General features: G+C 39.9%; 1 protein-coding gene across 2 annotated transcripts in view; it reads left to right on the forward strand.

Annotated features, from left to right (window-relative positions):
* stpg4 (sperm-tail PG-rich repeat containing 4) overlaps positions 1-18,270 on the forward strand; it is a 42,301-nt gene continuing 24,031 nt past the window's right edge. Inside the window, exons 1-5 of one of the 2 annotated variants that reach the window (XM_055639611.1) lie at positions 1-3,169; positions 3,281-3,349; positions 6,324-6,578; positions 13,310-13,371; positions 15,811-15,898. In XM_055639611.1, the coding sequence (XP_055495586.1) occupies positions 3,041-3,169; positions 3,281-3,349; positions 6,324-6,578; positions 13,310-13,371; positions 15,811-15,898 (603 nt within the window). In that variant the 5' untranslated portion in view covers positions 1-3,040. The remainder of the gene's footprint in view (positions 3,170-3,280; positions 3,350-6,323; positions 6,579-13,309; positions 13,372-15,810; positions 15,899-18,270) is intronic. The other variant, XM_055639612.1, reaches the window with a different exon arrangement.

Consider the following 18,270-nt stretch of genomic DNA (forward strand, 5'->3'; position numbering starts at 1 on the left):
ACCCCTCATAATTTTAAATGGCTTGCATCACAACTCCTGTTACCTCTGTTGCTTGGAAAATGGTTCACTCTCCTCCAACTGAAACACTCCATCCCAAGCATTATTGTTGTGCATCATCTCTGCACACTCCAGGGCTATCAATATTTCTAACAGCCGATGACTAAAACTGCATACAATACTTCCAACTGAGGTGTTACCAATGCTTTACAAAGTTAAACCATTGCCTTCCATATTCTCATTCAATTCGCCTACTAATGAGCCTATCCCACACGCAATTTTTTTTCGCTGACTTGCCAACATCCATCATAGTCGCAGCAGGTCGTCGAAATTTTTCAACATGTCTACTGAACTTAGTCTGTTCGAAAGTCTACCATCCGGCAGACGTTACAAGGCCTACACCCACACCTCCAGACTTAGGAACAGCTTCATCCCCAGAGCTATAGCTGCTCTGAACTGGTCCTGCTGAGTGCCTCCCCCACCCCATGAACTGTCTCCCTCGGATGGTCACGTCGACCCAGCACAGACCTATTTGCGCTTTATACTGTTAACTTCTTTTTAATCTTGTTTCTTTGGGTGTCTACATTTTTAGCTAATTAAGTTATTACATCGGATGGAAGTTGCATTCCAAATCTCCTACCTCTGCAATGACAATAAAAGATTTTTTATTATTATTATGTTGAATACAGCGGTGACCAGAACAAGGTACGACTCTGGGCAACTACTCGTAACCATACAGGCTTCACCCTGTGACATGTCGCCCGTGTGTCGCCTGTATGGTCGTGAGTAGTCTCCTCAGTCGCCCAAAGAGTCATAGCGTCTTTCTGGTCGCCGCTGAATTTTCCACATGTTGAAAGTTTTCGGCGACCTGCAACGACCTATGACCGGTGCCAGCAGTCGTCGAATAATGAGCAACATCCCATATACTACCTTAACATTATGCAACTGTGCTGCTACTTCTAAGGAACTGTGGCATTGTTGACCAATCTCACAGACTAAAACTAGTCTTTACCCTGTTAACAATTCATCTGTAACAGTGTTGCAACTGCAGAGTTGCTGCCTTACAGTGCCAGATACCCAGGTTCGATGCCAGGTTCGATTCTGACTACAGGTGCTGTCTGTGGAGCTTGTACGTTCTCCCCGTGACGTGCGTGTGTTTTCTCAGATCTTTGGTTTCCTCTCACACTCGACCTACAGGTTTATAAGTTAATTGGCTTGGTATAAATGTAAAAGTATCCCAAGTGTGCTGGCTGGTGTGGGTTCGGTAGGCCGAATAGCCTGTTTCCACATGGTATCTTTAAACTAAACTTGTCTGCTGCACCCACATTTGGATCATTCATGTATATAACAGCATTGACCCTTGTGGAACACTAATCAAAGGCATCTAGTCGCAAAAACAACCCTTGACCACCACCCTCTCACCTATTACCAAACTAATTTTGGATCCAATTTACTAAGTTGCCCTGCAATTGTGGGGCCCTAACCTTTTGGACCTTATCAAAGTCCAATCACTACTGTTACCTCTTCCTAGAAATTCAGAAAGGAAGATGTGCAGTGAGAGTCTTAGTTGAGATTTTAGATAGTTATACTGCTTGGAAGTGGGCCCTTTAGCCCATCTTGCCCACTCTGGCCAACATGTCCCAGCTACACTAGTCCCAACTACCTGCATTTAGCCCACATCCCTCTAAACCTGTCCTATCCACGGTGATAAATAAAAAATGATTGGCTTTAGTAGATACATTGCCTGATTATAGATGAGAAGCAGCACAGTTTGCTGAGAAAAGCAAGCAGTCAGGGTAATCTTTCGAACATCTAAATTTGGAGTGTCAGCTGAGGGTTGAAAGGTTGCAGATTTTTGTTAAAGTAGTGATCAACCCAATTAATTAAAATTGAGCAATGGGAAGAGTTCGAGAAACCAAGTACAAAAATAGGCCAAATGTGAAATGATCAGAGAACGCCAGCTGGTAAAAGGCAGTATATGAAATAATGGGTCAATGAGAGAAATATAGTTGTGTTATATGTGGGCATTTAATGCATTTGATCAGATAAGATTGCTTCAAGATCTAAAGGCCATGGAATAATGTTGGCCAACAGAACATCGAAACTGAACGGGCTTTTTTCAAGTGACGGGAGATGTATAATGGTTTCCCTGGAGTCAATGGGAAGATTACCGATTCTCTTAATAATTGAACAGATTTTACGTATACGAAGTGAAAGTGTAGTAAACTGAAGATAAATAGATTGGTCTCTTTTTTTCTGTTGATAGCTCATATAACTGAGCCATTTTACTTGATGTCAGTTACCAGATCTTTTGATGCAACCGATCGTCTTTGGGGTTTGAGTCGCGCTTCGTGTCATTTACAGAAATACTGACCCACACTCTACTTTCATTGCGACGAGGAAGTGTGCGTTCAGTTGCGCAGACCGGAAATCCTCTGGCGCCAAATCCTCCGAGCAAGTCGTGAATGTCTATGTTGTCCTTAAAGAAACTCTTCGAAGGAGCATTTACATCACTACAAGAAAACAGTCCTTAAACTTCTCGAAGCAACATCTATAAACACTGCAAGAAAAATAATTGTTTAAGACTTTGAGTTTTAATAATTTCATCTAACCAGTGGCCAGTGTGAGGAAGATGTTGGTAATTCGATTTTAAACGAAACTACAAGGACAGGAGCTGATCGTAGTCTAGGTTACTTGGCGAGGGAGGAGACCGCTGGCAGAAGTAATTGTATCCATAAAAAGTTGCAAGTACGCGTCACAATGGGTTCATCGCTGACAGCAGTGAGTTTTCTTAGCCATGTTTAAAGGCAACACTGCAAACTCAATTATTTTAAACCGACGATTATACGAAAGGACTGTGGACTGTTATCACAGATTAATCGCCGATTATTTTTAATCAGCATATTCTTGCGATTGTTTTTGTTTGAACATTGGTGGTCATTAACAACAAAAATGCTCCCAAACTGGCAGTGAAGCTTCAGTCTGGGGATAAGGAAAACCCAACCAGTTGAGCTGAGTTTGTAAATAGAACCTCGGTAATGCTATGAACATGAATACAGTCGCTTCCAACCCTCCTCCTGCAAAATTAACGAAGAAAAAAAACAATTTAAACAACAAATTGAAAGTAAAACCCAAAGATGTCAATAACGTTAAAAACAATCGTAATCGTAAGGTAATAGGAAATTATGAATTTTCTAAAAAGGCAAAGTTTTGGGTAGATTGTAATGCTACGTTCATTTGAGAAATTCATTAACCCTCAAATTATTTTCACTGATCGTTCCAGCAAAAGAGTAATTCGCGAACAGAAGACCAGGAAGCAACTAAAGGAGGGTGGTGGCAAAAAAATGTTAATGTAAGTGTAGAAGGCATTGGAAATAGAACTAAGAACATGTAAGTGAGCATAACCAAATCTGCATATTAGTAAGGTTGTCATTTATACAATATCTCAAAGACCATTTAATGCAAATCTGGCACAAAGATAAACCATGGACTTGATGAGCCAAATAGTCTAATTCTGCTCCTGTGACATGATAATAGGACAGCTTATGATGATAGAAAAGATACAGAGTGCAGAATCTAGTTCTCAGCATTGTAGCACATCGGTTCCACAGACAGAGTCCAATGTTCACAATGGGGTAGAAATGAATCGGACGGTACCTTAGCCTGTCTGTCCAGAAGTCCAATAGCAGAGGGCATAAAGCTGTTCCTAAGTCTGGTGGTGAGTGCTTTCAAGCTTCTGTGCCTTCAGCTGGACGGGTGCAGGGAGAAGAAGAAATGTAGTTGATCAATAGTGAGGAATCTGGTCCATGCGATGGACTGGGCTCCAACTACAACTCTGCAATTTCTTACAGTCTTTGGCAGATCTGTTCTCAAACCAAACTGTGATGTAACCTGACAGTATATTTTGGATGGTGCATCTGTCGAGATTTGTTAGAGTTATTGGATATGTACCGAATTTCCTCCGTCTCCTCAGGAAGTAGCAGTGTTGGTGCACCTACTTGGCTGCCACATTAATGAGGCTGGTCCGCAACAGCTCATTAGTGATATTAACGCCATGGAACTTAAGGCTCTAAACCATTTTCAGTTCGGCATCATTGATCCTGTTTGGAGCATGTACTCCACGCTTCCAAAAGTCCATAACTAGCTTTTTCATCTAGCTGACATTGAGAGGTTATTGTCTGTTATGCTGCTCACCTCAAATGGAAACTTTTAAAGCTGACTCTGCCAAAATATTATATTATTTTAAAGATAACCGAGTCAGCTTTCTTTCCACCAGAGTCCATTCATCCTTCACTGAAAAGTATACTTTTGAGGTTCTCATATTATCTTTGTATATCTTCCCTGCACTGTCCCCAATGTCTTCATGTTTGATTATATAGTATGGTCACCTGAACTGTCCACCCTAATTTTCTAATGTGTGAAGATCATTCATAGAATAGTGCAGCAAAGGAAGAGACCCTTCTGTCCACAACATCTGAGTCAACTATAATATAGTTAGTCCCAAATACCCACACATGGTCTGTAATCTTCTTTTGCCTACTTATTCATGTAGTTGGCTAAATGTCTCTTCAATATTGCTATCATATTTGCTTCAACATTCCAGGCACATACCACTTGCTGTATAAAAGAGCTTCCTGAAGAGCTACCCTGCTTGAAATGGTATGAAACTGCATTTGAATGTGTTGGCCTTGCACCCTGCATGAAATGGTATGAAACTGCATTTGAATTTGGTGGCTTTGCACCCTGCAGGAAATGATATGAAACTGCACTTTAATTTGGTGGCCTTGCACCCTGCTTGGTGGCATGAAACTGCACTTGAATTTGGTGACCTTGCACCCTGCATGAAATGGTTGGAAACTGCATTTGAATTTGGTTGCCTTGCACCCTGCTTGCGATGGAGTTTCAAGGAATAGCCGTGAGCCAACTGCCAGCCCACCAGCCGTGAGTGAGCTGCCAGCACATCAGGCTTGAGTGACTGAGCTGCCACCCCAAGAATCCATATTGGAATTGATGGAGAGGTGGAATATTGCATTGGGGACCAGCTCTCCTGTGTGAACATGGGACCCAACGGGTCCCACTTAGTCTAGTAACTAATATACCTCTGTCAGGTTGCCTCTCAGCAAAACAGTCCAAATGTTTCCAGTCTTTCCTTGCATCTAATACTGTGCAATCCAGGCAACATCCTGGTAACCTTTTCTACACCCTCTCCAGAACCTCCTCATCCTTCCTTAGTGTGGTGACCAGAACTGCACACAATACTTCAAATACAGCCTAAATGAAGTGTTAGTTCATAGTAAATGAAGTTTAATTGTCCAAATGACAATTAAATATACTCTTGGTTATACAGTGGCCATTTATCTTCCTGACTTTTGTACTTAATGCCCTGACTGATGAAGGCATACACGCTGTACACCCTCTTTATGATGCTATCCAGTTGATCTGTGCTTCTGGACTATGGGGGGAGGCTTTATCAAAGCTTTACAAAAGTCCATGTAGAAAACATACACTGCCATTTTCATCATTTCCTCAAAAAGCAATCAAATATATGCCCCCCCCCCCCCCAAATCTACGCAAGACTCTACTGACTTTCCCTAATAAGTCCCTGGTTTCCCAAATGCGAGTATGTATTTCAGCAGAACCTCAAATCTTACATTGACTGAGCTTCACAGGCAATGTTTTAAGTAAAAACAAAGTATTGGAAACGTTGCAAATTGAAAGTAATAAAAAAGCCGAACATGCTGAAAATATTCAGTTTTCATATGCTGAAAGAAAGTTTGACAGCAACTGCAGAGTAAGAAATGTTTCAAGTCGGTGATCTCTAGGCAAAGTGAGGTCATGATATAGAGTGAATAGTAGCTATTAAGGTTAAAAGGGAATGTTAGTACAAAGAATACAGTTAGAATATATGAAGAACAAATCAGAAAGCAGTATATTTGAAGAAATTGAGTTTTGAGGAGAGTTCTAAAGGTCGTGAGAGTAAGAGCTTAAAGTTCCCATGAGTAGAATTGCATTATGAAACGACCTCGGAGCTGCTGGACTTTTAAAGTAATTGTATTTAAAATGATTTAAGTATTAATTATTAATTTAGGCATACATATTATATTATACCAAATGTGGATTTTATGTCTGCTTGTAAGATTTAGTTCTGACATCCAATTCCAGTTAAAATATTAATTGATTTTCTTCTACTAGCCTATGGTGTGGTTGCAACAAATGCTGTTTCTATTTCCATATTTTCTACATGGATTTCTTAAAATCTAATTTAGATCTTTAGTATAAATTCTTGTATTGACAGCTTCAATTCAGCTCATGTTATTTGCTTCCAGGAGACGCCATTTCCTGGAAAATATTCCTCAAAACTTTATACCCAAGAAGGACTTCTAAATCCAGTGAAACGAACATTTAATTTTGAAAGGAAAGAGAAGAGCAGTTCCAGTACATCAACATCACAGTCAGGTGCACAGCTGACCAATTCTGTTCCGAGCCCATTACCCTTAACTGAGGTGCGGAGGAATACGTCTCCTTTGAGAGTTCTTAGAAGCACTACCAGACAGAAAACCGTGCACCCTGTACCTCAAAAGGTATGGACATATGAATTTATTCTTCAATCAACTTAATGTTGCTGTAATAAATATGCGAAACAAGAGTAGTAGGTAACTTGGTCCTTCGAGCCTATTCATCAGGATCACATCTGACCTACCTCAAGCCTATTTTCATGCACTTTCCCCCATATCCCTCAATCCCCTTGCTATCTAGAATTCCATTATTCGCTGTTTAAGTGAACTCAATGACTGAGCCTCCACAGCACTCCTAGGTAGGGGATTACAAAGATTCACACTATCCACATCCTCATCTCAGGCCTAAATGGCAAATCTGTTATTCTGAGAATGCCACCTAAGATTATAGACCCCAGCCAAGGGAAATATCCTTCCTGTGTCTGCAAGTTTTGGACTTTTAACAGAATTCTTCTCCTCATACAGCAAGCCACAGCTATCACAACCCCAACTAGTTTTGTATCGTCAGCAAATCTAGAAATATAGCATTCACTCATTCCAGTCAAATTGTTGATATAGGTGGTGAATTGCTGCATTATCAATCCCTGTTCCACCCAACTAGTTTGTTCCTATTGTTTGCTTAATCAATTCTCAATCCCAGGTCAATCTCATCTCTATGTGCTCTATCTTTGTTGACCAACATCTCGTGTGGGCCTTTATTGAAACCTCTGTACAAATCCAAATACACCATATATGCTGGGCCCACTTATCCATTCTACTAGTCTCATCTTCAAACCACTCTATTAGATTAGCAAAACTTGTTTTTCTATTAATCCAGCCAGACAGACCCTCCTCATTCCTATCGTTCATTTCAATGTTTTTGTTATTGTATCTTGTAATATAGATTCCAATATTTTCCATACAAATAGTGTTAGCTATCAGGTCCTTAACTAATGGGGTCTTACTTTCTATCTTCCATTTAATCTTACTTTCTAAATTCCTTTTCCACAGAAACAATTCCAGAATCTATAGTGTTTTGAAGGATAATAGCCAGAACATTCACCTTCTCTAACTCTGTTCTTCTGGGATGCAGATCATTCAGTGGTTTAGATTTATCCGTTTTTTGCTTCAGCAACTTTTTCCTAGTACTACTTTTTAACTAACACTTATTTTCTCCAATTTCATATTTTCACTTGAACCTCTGTCTCTGGTAATTCTGGTAAGTAGTAGGTGTCTTCTACCGTGAAGGTGTTTAATTCATCTGACATTTCTTATTCTGCATTACAAATTCTCGGGCCTCTGAAAGGAACCAGCATTTGCATTGCATATCTTCATTATACATCCAGCTGTTATAGTCTGTGGGAAAAAAAGTGAACTATCAAAACCTCAAGAAAAGACGTGCCTGTTAACTCAGAGCAAATGGTTTGCAGCTGATATTTATACTAGTACTACCTATTTATTCTGAGTTGCAACAAAGTGAATAATATTCTAGTCAGTCTCTAATTATTCTTTTATTACTTTCTTGCTTGGCCTCTATTAATTAGAATTTGGCAGAAGATAATTATTTCCCATTTGTAATCTTTTCATAGAATAATTATTTCCCGTCTGTAATCTTTTCTCTTAAGTATTTTATATTTTCTCTAATGGATGCTAGAGGTGTTGGCTCACTGGTGCTGTTTAAGTTTCTCCTAAACAGTCACTCCTCGCTTCAATTCCATTGTGCTAAACAGCCATTCTTCAGGTGTGACCATGTATGATGAACGTCATTGTACTTTTTTTCCCAGCATCTGAGGAGGAAAAACAGCAATCAGCGCGTAATCCTGTTCTCATCCAGTGTCACTTCCTTGCAAAGATCACTAGGTAGCAATAATTCTTTGGATTGGGAATGAAGGAATAACAGTGTTTCCATTGCTACCTTGTATCCAATAATCAACCTATCTGAACCTCTTCCTATCTGAAGTTGAATAGCTGTTTTATAAAACAGTTAATTAACATTATCATTCTACACTATAAGCAAATCTCTAGTCCTTTGGATGTAGTGTTAACTCTGATTCACCACATACAGATGCTTCCTGACCTGTTGCACAATTTCAGAATTTTCTCTTCAGATTCCAGCATCGGCAATGTTTTGCTTTTGAAATGGATTATTCAACCTATTTCTCTGCAATTATATCTGCATCTGAGGATAAACCCTAAATCACTGTCACATATTTATTATGCTAACACAGCATTCTAAAAGCTGAAGACAATCCATGTTTCCTTCTCATCGTATTTTCAAAGTTATTCAGTATTTTTAAGAGCCTGTTTCTCCATAAAACAAAGTGGCTGTTTATTAATGCCTATGTCCCTGGAATAGTCACCAATTTCCATTGCCATTATTGCGTGTTTTATCTTTTGCAAGGTCAGCTACAACCAAGCTTTGGGCCTCAGTTACTCTAAACTCACTAAACACACCATCTGGTGGGAACACACCACTATCCATCAGAAACAGATAGAACTAGGATGTCATTTCTCTATTCAAGGCTCCACCTGATTCACTGTGCTGGACCGGGACTCCAGATGGAAACATTGCCACAACATAAGTGAAGTAAGCAGGGACGGGTCAAAGGAGCAGCGTCTGTATTTCAACATTAAAATGGAGAGATAGAGCCACCCCACACACTGCAGAGTCTGATGATTCCTTTCATGGTGCAATGTTTTAAAATGCACCCACTGGATCTTGGTGCTTTCGGCTTTCTGCCTTTTGGTTTTCAGCTGAAACATGTAACCTTTGTTTTTACTATTTTTGATTCTAATTCACAGGGCAAGAGTTTTCACCATGTTGCATATTATAAAATTTGTAGCGGTTCAGTTTGGCTAATCCATTTTAATGAGAGTGAGATATTGGAGCTGCCAATTAGCTTTCATTCACTTACACAGTTGAATGAGTAATTTTTTGGTACTGTAAAATATATAATTTATAATTATTTTGTCATGCATGTTTGAGACGTGGTCACTTCAGAATAGCAGATCATTTGATTAGACTCACTCCTAAACATACTGTAATTTTTTTAAAGTGCTGGAAAGCGGGTCAGCAGCATCTCTGGAGAACATGGATAGGTCCTAAACATACTGTGGTCTGGTGCGAATTAAGATTGTCATATTACTTTGGGCAATACTGAGCTGTTTTGTAAGTTGAGTCAATTTCTCTTTAATGACTGGATACACAGCCCAAAGCTCCACAGTGGACAAGCCTGACATGCATTAATTTGCAGCATCTGTCATATTTAGTCATCCAGAAGCAGAGAAAAATAATATGCTGCAGTAGAAGTAAACCCTTCACAGGCATCTTCATCAAGAAAAAAATACTATGTTGTTTCTGACTAGAGTCTTGTGCTGTCATGTTTTGGAAAAAGCATCATGGTAGGAACAGAATTGGATTGAAGTGAACATTACGGATTTACAGCCACGATAGGATAGGGTTCCATATTTAATTAAAGCAATTGTGTAGTACAATTTATCGGTATGAAAACTCTGCAGTAAATTGGAGGTATTTGCTTTATTTGATAAGCCAAGATCAGATGCATCAGTGCATAAAACATTCATTAGAATGCACTTGGAGTACCGTGTGTAGTTCCAGTCAACCAAATTTAGGAAGGATGTTGTAATAAGGGGAATACTGAGGGGTTTGCCTGGATCAGAGGACTTTATTTGTGGGAGAGATTGGATGGGCTTGGCTAGTTTTCCTGGAGTAAAAGAAGCTAAGGGTAAACTGGAAGAGGTATATAATATTATAAGAGGCATAAATAGGGTAGATAGTCTGAATCTTTTTCCTGTGGTAGGGCTATCAAACATTAGGCATTGAAGTGAGATGAAGGAGTTTAAATTCTAAAGATGTGCCCTTTTATTCTGAGGCGGTGTTGTCTGCTCCTAACTCTCCCACGAGTGTAAAACTCCTCTCCACATCCACTCTATCTAGGCTTTTCATTATTTGGTAGGTTTCAATGAGATTCCCCCCTCAAGCTTCTAAACTCCAGTGAGCATAGGCCCAGAGCCATCAAACGCTCCTCATATGTTAACCCTGATATGTAATTTCTTTGTCAAAGGACATTGTTTGTCAGCATAGGAATCGGCTCTTTGGTCCACCATGTCCATCTGCTGTAATTTCATTTGCCTACCTTAGGTCTGTATCCTTCAATGTCTTGTCTATTTAAGTGTCTGTCTAAGTATCTCTTAAACATAGTGATTGTGCCAGATTCCACCACCTCTAGCTAACGCATTGCCAATATCTATCACCCCTTGAGAGTCGAGACAAGAGTCAAGGGCATTTTATTGCCATATGTCCCAGATAGAACAATGAAATTCTTACTTGCCGGGTAAACAAGCTCAGCCTATCCAGTTTCTCCCCCAAAATTGTCCTTCAATCTATGCATCATCCTGATGAATCTCCTCTGCACTCTCTCCAGCACATTCTTTCTATAATGTGGTGATTAGAACTGCACACAGTACTCCAAGTGTGGTCTAACTTTATGTTGTAAAGTTGCAACATAACATCTAAGCTCTTATATTCTGCACCACTCCATCAACCTGTTCTGCCAATTTCAGGGAACGATGGACTTGGACACCAGGTCACTCTGTTCATGAACATTCTTCAGTGTCCCACATTTACATTTACCCCGGTTGTTGATCAGAGCCACCTGTGGTGCTGCTAACTTGGCTACAGTTGCTGCCTTTCTCTGAGACACACCACCACCTGCAATAGTATTCCCTCACTCGCAGCCCCCCCCCCCCCCCATACTCGCACAGTAGTCGTCCTGCTAGCTCCATTGTTTGCATCCATATATCCCTTCGTTATCACTCCTTCCACAGCCAACAATGGACTATTGTGGGCTCCACCTTTCCTTGGTCATCAGTGCCGGCTCTGATTTGTACTGAACCTTATCATGCTTCTACTTTCCCTCTCCCCTGATTCTCGGTCTGAAGAAGGGTCTCAACCCGCAACGTCACCTATTCCTTTCTTTCCATAGATATTGCCTGACCCGCTGAGTTACACCAACGTTTTGTGTCTATCTTCGGTATCCAAACCATAAACTGTTTGAGAGGGGAATGACCAGAGGGGATTCCTGCATTCTCTGCCTGTCCTGATGGTCATCCAACTTAATTATTTCTATAACAATGGCAGGACCTTCTGTCTAAACGTACTATCTATCATATTTTCTACATCCCGGATACTTCACGGTGAGTCCATCTGGAGACTCAGCTGCTCTCTACAGTCTGAAAGGAGTTGCAACTGGATACAGTTCCAGCTGGTAGAATCACTAGAATCTTTGGAAGTGTCCCTGATCTCCCACATCTGGCAGGAGGACATACCATTACTCTAGCTTTCCATATTTCTTTTAGAAATACAGCATAGAAACAGGCCCTTCGGTCCACCAAGTCCATACCGACCAATGATACACTAGTTTTATGCTACACGCTAGAAACAATTTATTGAAGCCAATTAACCTACAAACCTGCACCACTTTGGAATCTGGGAGCACCCGGAGAAAACCAATGGAATCACAGGGAGAATTCCTAACAGACAGCACCCATAGTCAGATCCGAGGTCTCTGGTGATTGATCCGAGGTCTCTGGTGCTGTAAGGCAGCAACTCTGCCATTGCGCAACTCTGCCACCCCCATATCCTTGATCTACAGTCACTGCTACTAAACTAAGAGTAACAAAATCTATCCTTGTCACCAGATTTGGATAAGGTCCAAAATAACCAGTTAATTCCATGATGTATTGATCCCAGAAACGGTCCCAAATTAATTCCATGAACTTGTTCTCAAACGCTACATTTTCCTGTTAATAACAAGAAAATGTAGCTTTGAGAACAAGTTTATTTCCTACAAGCTTTTCCTATTTTTCGATTAATTCTCCCACCAATTTTGGTGTTTTCAGTTGGGACCATAGGGTCACGTCACATCTAGTCAATTGTTATCTTCACCCTATCTAGCTTTACAGAGTGTGGAGACAAAAACATCTCAGCAATTTTAGTGATCTAACTGGTTACCTTCCCTTTACTAAGAAATAAGCACAGAAATTATTTGTGTTTAAGAAATTTGAATGAGAAGTACGTAATAAGCTCAATTCAGAACATGGTTATAAGTCTTTCACTTCTTTGGAATAAATTTGGATGATCTACAAGAAGCTCTGATACAAAGCAATTACATGGTAGAGACATTACTACATTGTCACTGGGATGAGTTCATGCAACGTTGTTAGTCGAACACTGGTGAATTTCCTGTAATGTCCTTCCACAGTAAGTCATAGGATGTGGAGTTTTATAAAGGCAACAAAATGTTATACCATATATAGCAGAATGTAGCTGTAATTTCCTTTAAATCTGGTGATTCTTGAAATAAATTGTTAATTTGTAGATTAGAAGCTTTATTTGATTAATTTACCTGTTAATCAGTGGTGGCTGTAGGCTCTGTTTAGAGGCAACACAAAAGCACTGCAAGTCAACATTGGAATGCATCTGTCAAAGTGCATAAAATGAATTGTTCCAGTGTTAAGAACTACTGTGAAGTAACTTTAGACCTTCTTATATCTGCACTTCATTTGAAGATTGTAATTACTTTTAGTTTATTTTGCTGGTGGAGTAAATTAAACTGGAACCTATGCAAATTTACCTATAGTCAAGAATGAAACAGAAACTGTACAGGAAGTAAAATCTTGCAGGAAATGAATAATAGCACATTTAGTAAGCCAAACAACTTTAGACAATAGGAATTATTAATAACACGGTAAATTTATCTTCCATTTTGTAAAGATTTATCAATGAATTTTTGCAGGACAATCTTTCCGTGCAATCATACAACTTAAGATCTCCTATATTTGAAAAGCCATCAGCCAAGTAAGTGTGGCTTCACTCTTCAAGAAAGGTACAGAGCTAACAGGGTTAAACAAGTTACAGCTGTGAAGTCATTTTAGATAGATCAAATTTTGGTTTCTTCAGACATATTACACTGTTCTTTTCTCCTTGAAAGCAATGATACCATCATTTACTATCATCTTGCTGTTGCCATCTCTCAAGATGCCTTGCTTCATGTAACCACTATTGCCTCCTTTGCTAATACTGATCATATGTCCTGGTTTAGCCATAGTTTCCCATTCATTTAAAAAAAAACCTCATTCTAATTAAATCATGATTACACAATAAACAATAATTTACCTCAATCCATAATTTACCAACATCAGCGGATCTGAGTTTTAAAGTGAATTCTGCAGTGAGAATGATCTTAAGCTTTTGTTAAATGTAAACTTTTATAATTTTATCCCAAAGTTAAAAAAAAAAAAAAACATTTATGGAAAGTGGGCATCAGTGGCAAAACTAACATTTATTTCCGTCCCCTGAATATCCTTGAGAAGATATCTGTGGCTTGCACAATGGGCCACATAAATATTAGTAACATAATGGCCAGACGGGTAAGAACATAGATCAGAGCACAGTACAGCTTCGATTCACAAAGTCTGTGTCAAGAGTCAAGAGTGTTTTATTGTCATATGTCCTGAAACGGAACAATGAAAGTTTTACTTGCAGCAGCACAACAGATATGTAAACATTGTACTCTGAAAAACCCATAATAAACATCAAAATAGTTCAATATATATTTTTCAAAAACCCCACAGATAAATAAATCAATGACAAAGGACATTTATTGTCATATACACCAATTGGTGTAGTGAAATTTGAGTTGCCATTGCAGCACACCAATAAAATAAACGCAACATTAAAGAATTTAACATTAAAACTAAAAACATCCCACTACAATGGTTCCCACTGTGTGGGAAGGCAGCAAAGTCCCGTCCTCTTCCTCTTGTTCACCCATGGTCGGGCCTATTGAGGCTTCCGCAGTCGCTGCGAAGGTGGCCTGATGTTTCAGGCCCTCTCGCCGGATGATGGAGCTCCGGCATCGGAAGAACACTCTCAGCGGCCTGGAGTGTCTGGAACGGACGCTGTCTACCAGAGACCGCGGCTCCCGAAGTCCACAGGCCGCACTGGTCAGAGCTCCAACACTGGTAATCTCTGCGAGAGATCACAGGCTCCGCGGTGTTTAAAAGTCAGTGCCACCCATGACTGGACGCTCCGCGACCACAGCTCCGCTATGTTAGAGTCGGTGGTCTCAGCATTCTGGAGCTTACCACACGGCGGCCCTCGGTAAGGCATCGCCCGCTCAGCGATGGTGCTTCAGCGCTGCGCCGCCGCCGAAGCTGAAGTTCTGGCCGCTCCCGGCAGGAAACGCTGGTCTAGTCCCGTTGGTAGGCCGTGAGGAAGAGGCGAAGATGTGGCTCGGAGGAAAGGGACTGAGAAAAAACAATTTCCCCCTTCCCCCCCCCCCCCCATATAAAAAGACTAGAAAACCTCCAAGCCAAAACACACTAACACACTAAAAATAAAAAAAGGTTTATAGGACGAAGAGTTGCAGGCAGGGGCGCCCCCACTCAACTCCAATAAAAGTGCAAAGTCAAAAATAATACCCCCGAGATGACATAGTTCAGTCTATTTGGAGGCTGAAGTGTTTAATAGCCTGATGGTTATAGGGAAGAAGTTGCTCCTGAACCTGGATGTTTCTGTTTTCAGGCTCCTATACCTTCCCAATGGCAGGCGTGAAATGAGAGTGTGATCAGGGTAGTGTGGGTCTGATGATGCTGGCTGCCTTTTTGAGGCAGCGACTCATGTAGATCCCTTCGATGGTAGGGATCTACATGAGTACCCATAATGCACTGGGCAGTGTTCACTACTTTCTGCGATCTTTGTTCCTGCCAATATAATATCATAATGCCAAGATAAACTGCCCTCATCTGCCTGCATGTGATCTATATCCCTCCGAATCGAAGGGATGGCAGATTTCCTTCGCTCAAGAACATTGGTGAGCCCGGTTGATTTTATGATAATTCCTATAAAGAGTATCCACAATTGTAGTTATAATGTTTATTATGATATTAAACATTATTCATTGAAATATATGCTAAATTAAAATGATGAATTCATTTGACTAGTGACTCAGTGATATCATTCTGCAAATAATGAAGTACCATTATCAATGAGTTTAGCTTCACATGTCTTCTGCTCTTTTCATTGCAGCAGTAGCTCTGGATCATTTAAATGTAAAATCTACTTAGTTGTTCAATTCAGTGATACAATTCTGCTGATAATCCTAAACAATTTGACCTCTACTGTTTGGGAAATTGGTATTTTCTGTTGGAATTCAACAAAGGTAATTTGGTGATTCTGATGATTTGAGCATTAAAATTAACGATGATAGTTAACAATCTTGTACATTTCTTGCAGGGTTAGTAAAGGCGGTTTCTTTTCACCAACCAGTCAAGGTTCATTTCGATCGTCTGTCAAGCGTTTTCCAACCATTTACTTTGTTCCTGTGAGTACCATGTAATATCACCAGTTGCTCACTTTAATGATCAGTTTGAAGTGGACAAGGCTTTTTCTTGAGTAAAACACGCAGTGTGCTGTAGTAACTCAGATTTATTCAGTAGTAATCAATAGTTGTGCATCATCTGCTTCATCAGTTTATTAGGACATAGATAGTTAAAATTCAGTTTGAATGATTGCAAGGACATTTATCACTATTGTACAATGGGTCATCAATTAATGCAGGGTGTATCATTGCTGGGTGGCTCATAGCAGATTCTGCTGCACCTGGTAGCTGTGAAGAAATATAAAGTAGGCAAACATTTAGTTTAAGATATGAGGTTGCTTAAGCTAGAAATTAGTACCGTGGTTAGTGTATTAGTGTTTAAGTTGCGCTGTGGCCCTGTCCTAGTATTCTGAGTAAGTGGATTTTGGAGTCAAATCTTTTCTGATGAATTGAACATTAAAATCAGCAATGAATACTCTTGTGCAGCACAAAGGGAAGGCATCTTGTTGGGTTTGGACAAGGTAGGCCGATGGGCCTGTTTCAGTGCTGTATAACGTTATGACTGGTTCATATGCTGAAGTGGGCCATGTACAATGAGTTTTTATTTCATTTTGAGGGTGGAAGGGTGTGTAGATTATGATACATTTGCAGCCTGGGAATAGGATAGATCACAGCAGCAATGACCACAATTCTGATCATGTGGAGATAAGGAGATAAAATGATGAGGTGAAAGTGAGCGAGTTATTTCTTATCATAAAAGGTCTTTTGTACAAAGTTAAAAGGGCAAGTGCTATAGATATAATAAAATTGAGTTAATGGAAAATAGATAGTGCACCTTTGGCCTACATTTTACTCCACCTTTTCTTAAAAAGTGAAAGTGTACCATACAGTAAGTATAAACATGCTGTCCTTTGCACCAAGCTAAGAGTAAAGTTGCCTAACAATTACATCATAAACTCAGCAATTTATTTTATGTATACTTTTCAAAAATGATCAAGGATTGTTAAATTTGTTCATGGGATGTAGAAATTGCTGAGTTTGCAGGACCAGTCTTTGTTGTCCACCTCTAATTTCTCTTGAAATGAGTGGCTTGCTTAGCTATTTCATTTGTTTTCATGAGGCAGATGTTCCTAAGGCCTGGTTTCATGCCAGATCACATAAGAGCCACATTTCCTTCCCTGAAAGATGTTTAAAGCTAGATTTTGTTTTAATATCAGTCTAGTAGTTTCATGTCACCTATGACCACTAATAAGATTGTATTTAATTAATGAATATAACTTCTCCAGTTGACTTGGTGAGACTTGAACATATCTCTGGATCATTGATTTACTTATCTGGATTACCAGGCCAGTCATATTTACCATCGATCAATGCTAGCATACGTATCACTATACTGTCAGAAGAAATGGTCTAGTGCTGATACATCACCCATTCCTTCTCTCCAGAGATGCTGAATGCCCCGCTGAGTTACACCAGCATTTTGTGTCTACCATTATACTATATTGTGGTGGTGAGAAGCAAAAACATACTGCTTTGAATTATGTGAAGCAACTCATTTAATTAAAGTTCCAATGATAGATAAAATTGAGAACAAACTGATTGCCAATCTTAGAAACATAGAAAAATAGGTACAGGAGTAGGCTATTCGGCCCTTCGAGCCGGCACTACCATTCAATATGATCATGGCTGATCGTCCACAATCAGTACCCCGTTCCGGCTTTTTCCCTATATCCTTTTATTCCGTTTGCCCTAAAAGCTAAAAGCTGGCAGAGAAATCCACAGATTCACAACTCTCTGGGTGAGAAAGTTTTCCTCATGTCAGTCCTAAATGGCCAAAACATGGACAAATGGGATTGGCCTAAATAGGTATCTTGGTCAGTATGGATGAGTTGGGTTGAGGGGCCTATTTCCATGCTGCATAACCAAATGAATCTATACATTTTGTAACCTACAAGGCTATGTTGCAAAAGCTGACAGTGGAATTAAATGTCTTTACAGTGGCATATAGATGATGGGACAGCTATGCATGAAAATTAAGCTTTCAGCCTTGCCAGCAGCTGAATCTCTGGGACTAGTTCCCCAGTTACCATCCAGTGAACCCTGCTGAATAGCAGGTCACACAAAAGGAGGATGAAGCTTAATTGTACATCATTGTTAAATAACCTGCTGACACTCATTTTCTAACACTCATGAAGAGCTGTTTATTTGTTCATCATGTATGCTCCGTGCATCACCTGAAAAAATCATAAAGGGAAAGAACAAGAATGCTAATGTTCAAAATACTTTTCACTCACACATACTACACTAAGTGTATTCAGTTGGGCAAACTCTTTGAGAAAGCTCTCCTTGTCTCCTCCCCTCTTCTCTCTTGACAA

This window comes from Leucoraja erinacea, chromosome 8 (assembly GCF_028641065.1).
Source record: "Leucoraja erinacea ecotype New England chromosome 8, Leri_hhj_1, whole genome shotgun sequence".
Classification (NCBI taxonomy): Eukaryota; Metazoa; Chordata; class Chondrichthyes; order Rajiformes; family Rajidae; genus Leucoraja; species Leucoraja erinaceus.